This window comes from Doryrhamphus excisus, linkage group LG6 (assembly GCF_037039965.1).
Source record: "Doryrhamphus excisus strain RoL-2023G ecotype Guam linkage group LG6, RoL_Dexc_Guam_v1.1, whole genome shotgun sequence".
Classification (NCBI taxonomy): Eukaryota; Metazoa; Chordata; class Actinopteri; order Syngnathiformes; family Syngnathidae; genus Doryrhamphus; species Doryrhamphus excisus.
Window position 1 is genome coordinate 22,931,371 of NC_136362.1, and position 12,116 is coordinate 22,943,486.

Below are 12,116 nucleotides of genomic sequence, written 5' to 3' on the forward strand. Positions count from 1 at the left end.
TGTAATAATAATTTATATATAATATATTTTCTAATAATTTAGATCTTTTAGCTATTTTAGATATGATAAGTATATACATGCATACCTACACACACACACACATATATAGCCATATACATACCTAAGGGGGAAGGCTCTGCAGGGGCAGCGGGGTATAACCACCCGTGCCCACACCAAGGGCAGGGCACACAGTAGCCAAGCCAGAGCACCCAGGGCAAACCCGGCCCACCCCCAGGTGCGAGGAAGGCCGCGGAGGAACCAGCGCCACCGGCCGCACACAGGCCCCCCCCCAGCAGCAGCAGGCGCCCACCACCCACAGGATGCGACTCCCCGTCTACCCATCACCCCGAGGGACGGCCTGCACCACCCCCGGGACGACCACCACCACCCCACCCACGCCCCATCCCCAGATCCGGACAGCCCCCCACCAACCCCCACCAGAACCTCCAGGGGGTAAGCCCAGCAAGAAGGGACAGAGATACACGGCACCCACCCGCTCACCCCCCAGACGCCAGGGCAACCCGGCGACCAAGACCATGCCCCAAGCCAGAGGAAGGGGACCGCCAGGGGCAGAGACAGGCACACTCAGCCCTTCGAGAATTAGATTAAGAGATTAGTTTAAGAGATTAATTCTTGGAGCCCATATAGATTGAAATTCTGACAGTTGTTCTTTGGATTCAGCAGACATTCTCTCAATTGCTATGTGATCTAACAGAAGATTTTTGTAAAAGGCTATGTTCAGTTTTTTTTTGGATTTCCAATTGATAAGAATGGTTTTCTTGGCAATGCTTAACGCTGTGATGAGGAGTTGTGTGTGATTTGTTTCTACGTTGACTGTAGAAAGATCACCCAACAAGCATAATACAGGTGAGGAAGGAATAGAGGTCCCAAGTGCCAAAGAAAGGTCTTCGCACACTGCTTGCCAGAAATTACTAATGGGGGCACATGCCCACATGGAGTGTAAATAATCATCTACTATATGATCTGGGCAGTGTACACAGATGTTAGAGTCGGTTAGACCCATTTTAAACATTCTCTGTCCTGTGTAGTGTACTCTATGAATGGTTTTGAACTGAACCAACTGTAGGTTGGGATTTTTTATTAAACGGGACGAATTAAGGCATATTTGCTTCCAGAACTCAGGGTCACAGCTTGTAGATAAATCTAGATTCCATTTGGAGACTGGAACCCCAACGGTGTTGTCACACTTTGACAAAAGAATGTACAACTTGGATAATGTTTGGGGAGCAGATACATTTAAGAATTGGTCAATGGTGGGATAACTTTCCCAAGATATGTTACGAAACCTAGCTCTAATTATGGATTTAGTTTGTGAGTATTCAAGAAATGTATTCTGGCTTAACCCATACTGTGTAACAAGGTAAGTGAATGACACAAACTTTCCCCCCCTTATGATATTTTCCAAGCAACTTATTCCTTTGTCATGCCATGTTGTAAAATCCAAGGTTTTTTTTTTTAAGCAGTATATCAGGGTTATTCCAGATCGGAGTGTACTGGCAAGGATTGAGCGAGGACCTAGTTATTTTTAAAAATTCCCACCAAGCTGTCAGAGTGGTTTTAATATTTATACTTTTAAAACAATCGTGTTTCCTAAGGATTTGACTTATGAAAGGTAAGTTAAAGATGGGGATTTCTTGGCTAAATGATTGTTCAATGTCTAGCCATAACTGATCCAAGGGGTTAGGTTTTATCCATTTTAAGATATACTGTAGCCTATTTGCCAGGAAGTAATTGGAGAAATTTGGCAGTTCTAAGCCTCCACATTCTTTAGATTTTTGTAATGTTTTTAGGCTTATTCGTGCTGGCTTATTTTTCCAAAGAAATTTATTTATATATGAATCCAATGACTTAAACCAAGTTATAGATGGTTTGGTTGGGATCATAGAGAACAGATAATTGATCCTTGGTAATATCATCATTTTCACAGTGGATACTCTGCTCATAAAGTTCTCCAACGTTCAAGATCATCCTCAATCGATTTCAACAGTGGGGTATAATTCAAGCTGATCAGGTCTGACAGATTGGAGGAAATGTTGATGCCCAAATACCTGATATTCCCTGAACGCAGTGGTATAGAGGGGGTGCTCTGGAAAACGAAATTAATGGGAAATACTATGGATTTAGACCAGTTAATAGAGTAGTCCGGAAAGGTGCTAAAGTTATTGATGAGTGTGATAGCTTGATGAAGTGAGAAGTGTGAGTTTTTTAGGAAGAGTAACACATCATCAGCATAAAGGCTTATCTTATGATGAACATTCGTTGTGTAGATCCCTTTAATATTTACATGTTGTCGAATTGCAGCTGCAAGAGGTTCAATGAAGATAGCAAACAATGAGGGGGAGAGTGGACAACCTTGCCTAGTACCTCTTTGTAAAGTGAATTCTGGAGAGATCAGATTATTGGTTCGAACGGAGGCCTTTGGGGTGCTATATAATATTTGGATCCACGTTCTAAATGACTCTCCAAAGCCAAATTTCTGTAGGGTTGCAAAGAGAAATTTCCAGTTAACTCTGTCGAATGGTTTTTCAGCGTCTCGTGAAACGATTGTGGTTTCTAAATTATGGATGATTGTGATCAATCAGATTGGTTAAGCGGCATACATTGCTAACTGAGTGTCTCCCCTTGATAAATCCTGATTGATCGGGATGTATTATATGAGGGGTAACTTTTTCCAGTCTTCTAGCTAATACTTTGCCTATTATTTTAAGATCCGCATTAATATGTGAAATTGGACTATAACTGGAAGGTAATGTTGGGTCCTTTTCTGATTTTAGCAAGAGACTGATTGTAGCAGAGTTCATATATGGGGGTAGGCGTGCATTTTCTTTTATTTCCTGAACCATTTTACAAAATACTGGGGCTAGCAATGACCAGAATGTTTTATAAAATTCGGCAGGGAACCCGTCCGGTCCTGGTGCCTTGTTATTTGGCATTTGCTGTCGAGCATCATAAAGATCTGTTAGTGAAATGGGTAAGTCCAGGGTTGTCACCTGATTTTTTTCCAATTTTGGTAATTCTATTTTGGTAATATCCCGAATAGGTAGCCGTTTGAATTGGTTAACAAAATGGAGGAGTAGTTAGCAAAATAAAAAAAATAGGCAAAATAAGAAGATAATGTGTGAATGCTTTCAGTGTTCACACAATAAAATGCATTCAGGAGCTAACTTTAGGATAAGTACTCACGTAGCTGGTGAATATCTTTATAGCTCTTGCTGGGAGGACAGGCAGTAATGGTGACGATTGGACAGGCGTTTCCAGCGAGAGTCGCAGCGAGAATCTGCTGCCGGAAAAACACCTTGGCAGGATCAATTGATCGATGCAGCAAGTTCAGATGAGTCTGACAAACATGAAACATTCTTATTAGATACACACTATGTTATGGTAAATACAAATCTGTACTTTTGCCATTTGATATCAATTGACAATCAATCAATTTTCACAATTGTCAAATTACAATAAAACAATAAGACATGCGATACCCCGGATTTTGTGTTCATTCTGATACTGAGTAAAATCCAGGCTGGTATTGGCTATACCAATCCGATATCGATTCTTTGTTTTAAATTCACCTGTCTCAGCATTGTGAGCTCATCACACCCTCATCTGCACTTCTATTTGTTCGATTCTCTTCTTAAAGTTTATAAGACATTGTTTTAAATGTAAGTCTTGTGGCTCTAGGCTATTTTTCTTTAGTGGGCAAGAGGGTAAAATGGCTCTTTTCATAGTAAGGTTGCCGACCCCTGTCCCCATCATCTCATGAATCTCATTCAAAGAGAAAAAAAGTTTTTAATACTTTTTTTTTCTAGAGTTTTCCTTTTTATTTGTTTTTCCTGTGTCACATTTTGTGATTCTGAAGAATGGAAAGTGCATTATAAATTGAATCCATTATTATTATTTTTAAAATTATTATTTTAAAATAATTGAGTAGACAGCTACACCCTCACTTCCCCCTCCTGCACACAGCCACCTCCCACTGCTCAGCTAATCAGCTCAACTTCCTCACCAACATCCCCAAGCACACAGCCCCCCTGCTCCAACCGGACCCTCACAACATCCCAGGTGAGAAACCAGCTCCAGAACACCAAGGCGAGGAAGGTGGCAGGACCAGACGGCATCAGCTCCAGGCTCCTGAAGTCCTGCGCAGACGAGCTGTGTGGAATTGTCGAGCATATCCTCAACGTGAGCCTGAAGCTGGGGAGGGTGCCACAGCTGTGGAAGACATCCTGTGTGGTTCCTGTCCCCAAGACACCGCACCCCAAGGACCTCAGCAGCTACAGGTCGTGGCATTAACATCCCACCTGATGAAGACCTTGGAGCAGCTGTTCCTTGCCAGCTGCTCCTGCCTCCTGGTGGGTCGGTGGACCCGCTTCAGTTCGCCTATCAACCTGGCACCGGGGTGCCTCCATCTTCCTCCAACACAGAGCGCACGCTCACCTGGAGAAACCTGGGAACACTGTGAGAATCATCATCTCCAGTGCGTTCAACACCATCCAGCCAGCACCTCTGAGACAAACTGGAGCACACAGGAGTGGACCTGCACCTCACATTGTGGACACTGGACTACCTCACCAAACATCCACAGTATGTGATGACACGGGACCGACACGGTTTTCTAAAGTACGGGGGGCCTGCAGGGAACGGTCCTGACTCCGTTCCTTTTCACCCTCTACACTGCTGACTTTTAATATAACACACCAACCTGCCACCTGCAGAAGTTCTCTGACACCTCTGCAATCATCGCCTCATCACTTTGTGATGACTTTGTGGACTGATGCCAGCGGAACTGACTCCAGATCAACACAGGGAAAAACAGAGAACTGGTGTTGGATTTCCACAGGCACATCCACTCGCATTCAGAATTCAGGGAATGGACATTGAGATGGTGACATCTTATAAGTCCCTGGGTGTTCACCTCAACAATAGACTGGACTGGACTCGCTGTATACGCTGTATACGAGAAAGGGCTGAGCAGACACTATCTGCTCAGGAGACTGAGGTCTTTTGGAGTGCAAGGGGCACTCCTGAAGATGTTCTATGACTCTGTTGTGGCGTCAGCCATTTTCCAAGGAGTTGTCTGCTGGGGTAGCAGCATTTCGGCTGCATACAGGAAGACACTGGATAAGATCATCAAGAAGGCCAGATCTGCCCTGGGTTGCCCCCTTGACCCAGTGGAGGTGGTGGGAGAGAGGAGGATGATGGCTAAGCTGTCATCCATGTTGAAGAATGACTCCAACCCCCTTCAGGAAACTTTGACGGCACTGGAGAGCTCCTTTAGCGATAGACTGCCTCACCCGAAGAGTGTGTAGCTGTCAGACTGTACAACCAGCACTGCTCCCAATAGACTTTACACCGCTACGTACATCTGTGCAATACTTTTCATATTCAGTATATTTATTCCAGACTCCATTCACTGTGCAATATCTGATCAAGTTCCACGTGCAATATCAATCTCTAAGTGCGATAGATTACGTTCTAAATGCAATATTCATAATGCCTCATATTCCATATTCAATTCACTTGCAAGATCTCATAGTGTATATACTGGTCATATATTTCTTTTCATATTTCGTATTATCTTGTAAACTGTATAATCCTGGGTAAAATTGTTAATTTGTTAATACTTTTAGGTTGTTTATATTTTTTATTTTTAGATTTATCTTATCTTATCTTATACCTCATGATCTGAAACTTTGGCATCGTTTAAAACAAGAATATAACATTCTAACTACATTCATGGGTCAGAAAAGTGGAAAAAGCATACTGGGTACCTTTAAAAAATTCACAACGAAGATTCCAGTTAAATAATGTTTCCCCCTAGCATTGTAGTGCATCAAGAGTGACTTTTCCCACACTTCATCCCGTGAGCCAAGTGCTGGTTGGTTTTCACTTTGTATGGAAGTTGTGAGACCTCCATGATCCCCGTAAATCCTGGCACTGGGAAATCGCCAGTGTCAAGCATCTCGGGCTTTGGACATCATTGCTGGAGAGGCTTTAGAACACATCGCTCTGCTTCAACCCTCCATGTCTGCTTCGATGCATTCTTCATCTACCCAAAGCAGGGAGAACTTGTGTGCCAACTTGTGTTAAAACAACCCAGCAATGTAAATAATTTGACCCAGCATTGGTAGAATATACGTATAACCAATATATAGTGTTAAACAAACCTAGCATTTTAAATAATTTGACCCAGGATTTGAGTACAGTATATGACTAACATGTGCAGTTAAAATAACCCAGCCTTGGAATTATTTTGACCAAGCATTTGGGTGGAATATTTGAATTCATATGCTGGGTTAAAATGGAACAATCCAACATCCTGGGACGTTGGGCTGGTGTTAAAGTAACCCTTTGCCTGGGTTAGTGTGTATTTTACTAGGTGAACTTCACACTCAGAAATGATAATAATAATATGTGGACAGCGAAATTATGTGACACTGACTTACCCTTAGAGTAGAGTAAGTGTAGGGGTAATGGTAGGCCAGGTAACACACATCCTCATTGTTTTTGAAGGTGATGGTGAACGTCAGCGTATAAAATGTTGTTTTCCGGCTGCCACGAACTGGACAGAAATGGTTTCTGCGGGATAAAATTAACAATGTGAGTGAAACCCTATCTTCATTGACTTCATCTTCTCCTCACAGAAGCTCCAGCAACAGAGAAGCCATTCAAACGGGAGCTACTACTGCTGCTACTCTTTGTGGACTTCTACTCTGCATTTAACGGAGACCCATTATGCTCATTTTTGGCCCTTTGTATTTAGTTGTGTACAGCAGCTACACATGATAACCTGCACAGAAAGCTTTCTAGATTTTCCAGAATCTGCACCTAATCCAGCTGTATTTCATTTGCTTTCCAAAATGGTTTGTTTTAACTTATTCCACCCAGAGCCTACCTCCAGACACGCCCACTCTGCTGTGATTGGTCCCACTCAGTTTGTCCAGCTAACAGCTTGTACAGCTTGACACAAGGAAGCTATCACAGTGAGGCGGTGTTAAAAAAAAAACTCTCTGAAACCCAGCGTTCAGAACCATTTCAACCTCATTATCTGAAACTTTGGCATTGTTTAACACGAGAATACAGCATTGTGACAACATATAAAGGTCAAAAAAGTGGAAAAAGCACAATAGGTCCCCTTTAATATTGACCTTTGAATGCCCTGGAGCCTCCACATGTGTCTGGGTAATTCATTCTTACCTGAAATAACAAATTTCAGTCCCAGACCTGAGCCAGTGGGGTTGACCATTCAGTGCATCCCGTACAGAGTAGAGCACTGGCTGCATTCCTGTGATACATAAACACACAAAGAAATATTTCAGGAAATGAAATAATAAATTAAAAAAACTTTAATTTCAGCTTGTAAAGTCAAAATTATTTATCATACTCACTCAATTTAAATTGAGATTAAACACATCTTCAGACACATAAAAGGGCAGTTGTTTAGCATGAAAATTAACGTGTATGGTAGATTTGACTTCTGAGCCTGAAGAAGTGTTGTTTTCGTCAATGATGACAAAACGATGACAAACCTTTTTTCATGCCAAAAACGAGGCAAGCTAAACGTGAGTTGTGAGTGAGTTTTAGTTGAGGAGGTGATGCTGGTTGAAATTGTTAGCATCTAGCCAGACGTTTAAAATGTATTACATTTCTGCCTTTTGTGTGTGTACTCTTTAAGTCAAAAGCTAAAACACAGAAATGCATCCCAGCTTAGCATGGGTTGCCCTTCTTGCTCAACACACCATGGTGATGGGGCCAACAGGAGCACTTTTGGTCGGAACAACGCACTGATTGTCAAAATACTTTAAATACAGTATAATCCATCCGAAAGAAAAACTGGCTCATCACACAGATATTCTTTCCAAAGTACGTTACAACAAAGTTGTGTTAAGATATTGTAACATTCTGCACTCAGCCAAACACCATACCAGATAGGCGGAACAACTATGACGATTACCTCTGTGATCACTTCTATGTGTGACGATCGCCTCCCCTCGTTCTTGCTTTGAGCCTCGCTTGTTTAACACCAGTGAGTATTAAAGAACTTTTCACCACTCAAACCTGCATCTGCACTCTGTGGTCCAACGCGGGAATGTAACAAAAAGAACCAGCCAAACTATGAACCATGCTGAGCAGGACCCCGCCAAGAAGGCCCTACGCTCCCAAGCGCAACGCCTTGGAAAACAGGAGAAGCAACTTACCGCTATGGGAACTTGCCTCCAGGAACTGTCGGCGCGTCAAGACGCCATGATGAAAAGTCTGGACGCCGGCCTCAACACGCTGCTCGCGGCGCTCCCTCCTGATGACAACACGACGGTCAGCGCAATCGGCCCGCCAGCCCACGCCAACCCACCCGCCTGCCCACAGCTGTCCAGACCCAAGCGCTTCACTGGAGACTCCGGAAATGTACGACCCGTCCACACACAGAGGACTCACACGGAGGCCTTCCCCTCCGAGCGAGGCGAGCCAGCTCACGGGGTGGGCCATGGCGGAGTGGAGTTGCCGCGCCCCCTCATGCGTCACATATGCGGCTTTCACCAAGGCTCTGGAACAAGTCTTTCAACGCAACCCGCCGGGAAGAGAGGCCTCCCAGGGCCCTGTTCACGTTGCGCCAGGGGCGGCGCCAAGTCTCTGATCACACGATCAAATTCCGCACCTTGGCCTCCCAGAGCAATTGGAACACTACAGCCCACCTGGACGCTTTCTTCCTCGGGCTGGCAAGCCACATCAGGGCTCACAAGATCCTGCTTGGACTTCCGGCCAATTTGGATGACCTCAACAAGCAGCTGAGCGACCACGAAGAGGCGAGCCTCCAGCGACATGGACGCACCACGCCCTCACAAGGAACGAGCAGCCCCGGGCCTCGTGTCTACGTCTACACCCCCGCCCTGCCTCCTGTGATCGACACCGCCTCGGCTTGGATACTGGATAAACCCATGCAGCTAGCAGGAAAACGGCTCACTGTCGAGGAGAGGGAGCGAAGACGACATCTGCACCTCTGCATCTACTGCGGTGAGGCTGACCATCCTATCTCCGCTGTCCCACTCCGCCCTCCCAGGCTCCTCGTCGCTCCAGCCAGCCATCGCCTGCTGGCTCTCCCGCTAGGGGGCAGTCTCCTGCTGCCGCCAGAATGCAGCTTCAAGGTACGCTGTCATGGATTGACATTCAAGCGCTTGTTGACTCCGGCGCCGATGACAGTTTCCTGGACAAGACTTTTGTAAAGCGCTCTGCTATACCCATGGTCAGGCTCCCTGAGCCCAAAAAGGTTCACTCCCTTGACGGGCTTGCATTAATTACCAGACCAAACTGCTCAGCCTCTGACAATCTGGCAACCACTGCGATTTGTTGAGCTTTTTTATAATCCCCTCTCGCTCTCCACCCATTGTTAAACCTATGTATTGACTGGCCGTGCTCCATTGCCCTAAACTGGAGCGTGTTCTGCCACATCCATTGCCCCTGCTCTGCCGCCAGCCACCCCTCACCCTCACTGCCCCCCCAACCTGAAATTATTGATCTTTCGGGGCTCCCGTCTGTCTACCATGACCTGAGAGTGGTCTACAGCAAGGACAAAGACTTGCCCTCCTCCCCTCCACCACCCCTTCCCTTATGACTGTAGCATCGACCTCCTCTTGGAGGCCACCTTACCCTCTTCCCACCTATACAACCTATCCAAGCCTGAGATGAAAGCCCTTGAGGAATACATCTCCTCTTCTCTGTCTGCCAGTTTCATCCGACCCTCTTCTTCCCCCCTCACCGCAGGTTTTTTTTGTTGTCGAAAAGAAAGACAAGTCACTATGTCCTTGTCAAGTCAAACTTGAGATTTAGACACGTCAACAAAAATGGGAGGAGGAACCTTCGTGACATCAATCGCGGCCGGACCGGAATATGTGGCGCACACCAGCACAGGTGAAGCAATTAAGCAAACAGCGGCACCAGGCAGAGACTGTTTAACTATCGTTTGTAAGTCGCCCATACAAATCAGAGCATCTACAAACACCAGAGAGGCAGCCGGTAAGACGCCAAACTGTTTCAATGTAAAGAATCTGTGCTAACGATAGTCTAGCTTGTTCACTGTTTAATGCTCACGTGCACTGATTGTTGTGTTAAACGCTTGTTGGTATTGTGGTTAACTTGATTTAATGTGGTTGAAATTGTGACGGGTGTAAATAGTTAGCTTATATTGTTGCGTATGTATTAAGTACGTTTATTTCACTTTGGTTTGGAAATGTGATTTGAAAGCTAACTGAATTTTATTTAATGCTATGGGCAATTAGCATTAGAAAGCATGGCTGAGTTATAATATTGTGCAAATTTTCCTTGTGTATAATCGCAGTTAAAATTAAGAATTAATTCATGTGTATTAGGTTAAAAAATGCATGTGTCTTGTTAAAACAGTCAGTAAGTAATTCATGGTAAATACAAATCATGTTAAATACATTTAAGGTTAACAACTATGATAAATATCACAGTAAATTCTGAATGAATTAATTAATAAATTACAATGTGTTATTTATTATTATAATTAGTAATAATTTAAGAACACATTAAAATATATATATATATATAATAATATAATATAATATATAAATAAAAACAGCAATAAATATATGGGAAGTGGTGGAATTCATACCTGATTCATGCTTACCTGGTATTATATTAAAGCTTAATTTGCTTATTCTCTATTGCAGTAATTTGTGAGGCATGGGATTTGTGGCTTTGCACAGAATTTAAATGTGTTTCTTTTTTTTTTTTATTGAAAGGTTTTTCACCTAATTTCAAGTGGCAAACTGCACCCTAAATTGCAACTGAAAATAAAAGATGCAAAACAGGACAAGCCGCTTATTTATTGAGTGAATACGCTTCCTACACCTCTGGGTAGATGGCTCATCCCCCTCAAGTGGGGATTGTATGAAAACCAAAGGGAACTTGACAGTCCTTGCATTGATTGTCATGCCCTCAATCAAATTACCATAAAAAATAAGTATCCCTTACCCCACTGGACTCGGCCTTCACATCACTTCACATTGCCAGGTTTTTTACTAAGCTTGACCCTTGCAATGCCTATCAACTTGTCATCTGTGACGGTGGCAAATGGAAGACGGCATTTAACACACATCGGCCACTTTGAGTACCTCACTAACGCCCCCACCGTATTCCAAAACCTAGTCAACGACATCCTTTGCGAAATTCTCGGCTGCTTTCTCTTCGTATACCTTGATGACATCCTTATTTTTCCCCCCTCTCTTGAGGCATAAGTCCAACAAGTCCGCCTGGTTCTCCAATGACTCCAAGGGAATAGACTATTTGTTAAGGCAGAGAAATGCTGCTTCCACATGTCATCCACCCCGTTTCTGGGGTTTGTCGTGGAGAAGGGCCAGCTCCACAAAATCCAGGCTGTAGCCAACTGGCCTGTTCCTATCTCTCGGAAGCACTTATAAAAGTTTCTGGGATTTGCCAACTTTTACCGCCGCTTCATCCACAATTTCTGCCACGTTGCAGAACCCCTTACCAGACTCACCTACATCAAGATCCTGTTTCTTAGGACCCCAGGAGCAGACTCTGCTTTAAATACACATGCTCTTTTCACTTCTGTGCCTGTCCTGGTGCACCCTAACCCATCTCTCCCTTTCTGTGTCGAGGTTGTGGGGTGTGGGGGCCGTCCTCTCCCAGCGCTCAACCATCGACCAGAGACTGCACCCCTGCGCCTTCTTCTCCTGACGCCTGACCCCAACAGTCTGTAATTACGACATTGGCAACAAGGAACTCCTAGCCGTCGCACTGGCCCTCCAATAGTGGAGGCACTGGTTGGAGGGGGCGGAGCTTCCATTTAGCGTCCTCATGGATCACAAGAACCTGGCTCATCTATGCTCCGCCCAGAGACTCAACCCCCGTAAAGGCAGGTGGGCCCAGTTCTTCACTGACTTTAACTTCCTTATCACCTTCCGCCCAGGGTCCCAGAACATTAAGTCGAATGCCCTGTCCAGCATTTATGCCGCTTCCACTGAGCAGACCACCCAGGAACCCATCCTCGCATCCTTGGGGGCCTCCAGTGGGACATTGAGAGGCAGGTCACAGAACCCCTCCAGACGGTCCAGTCCCCC

General features: G+C 44.6%; 1 protein-coding gene across 1 annotated transcript in view; it reads right to left on the reverse strand.

Moving 5' to 3' along the window:
• Positions 1 to 12,116, reverse strand: part of agbl1 (AGBL carboxypeptidase 1) — a 134,598-nt gene that overhangs the window by 62,375 nt on the left and 60,107 nt on the right. The window contains exons 17-19 of the mRNA XM_058087448.2: positions 7,216 to 7,303; positions 6,465 to 6,597; positions 3,205 to 3,358 (exon numbers count right to left, since the gene is read on the reverse strand). Of these exons, the coding sequence (XP_057943431.2) occupies positions 3,205 to 3,358; positions 6,465 to 6,597; positions 7,216 to 7,303 (375 nt within the window). The remainder of the gene's footprint in view (positions 1 to 3,204; positions 3,359 to 6,464; positions 6,598 to 7,215; positions 7,304 to 12,116) is intronic.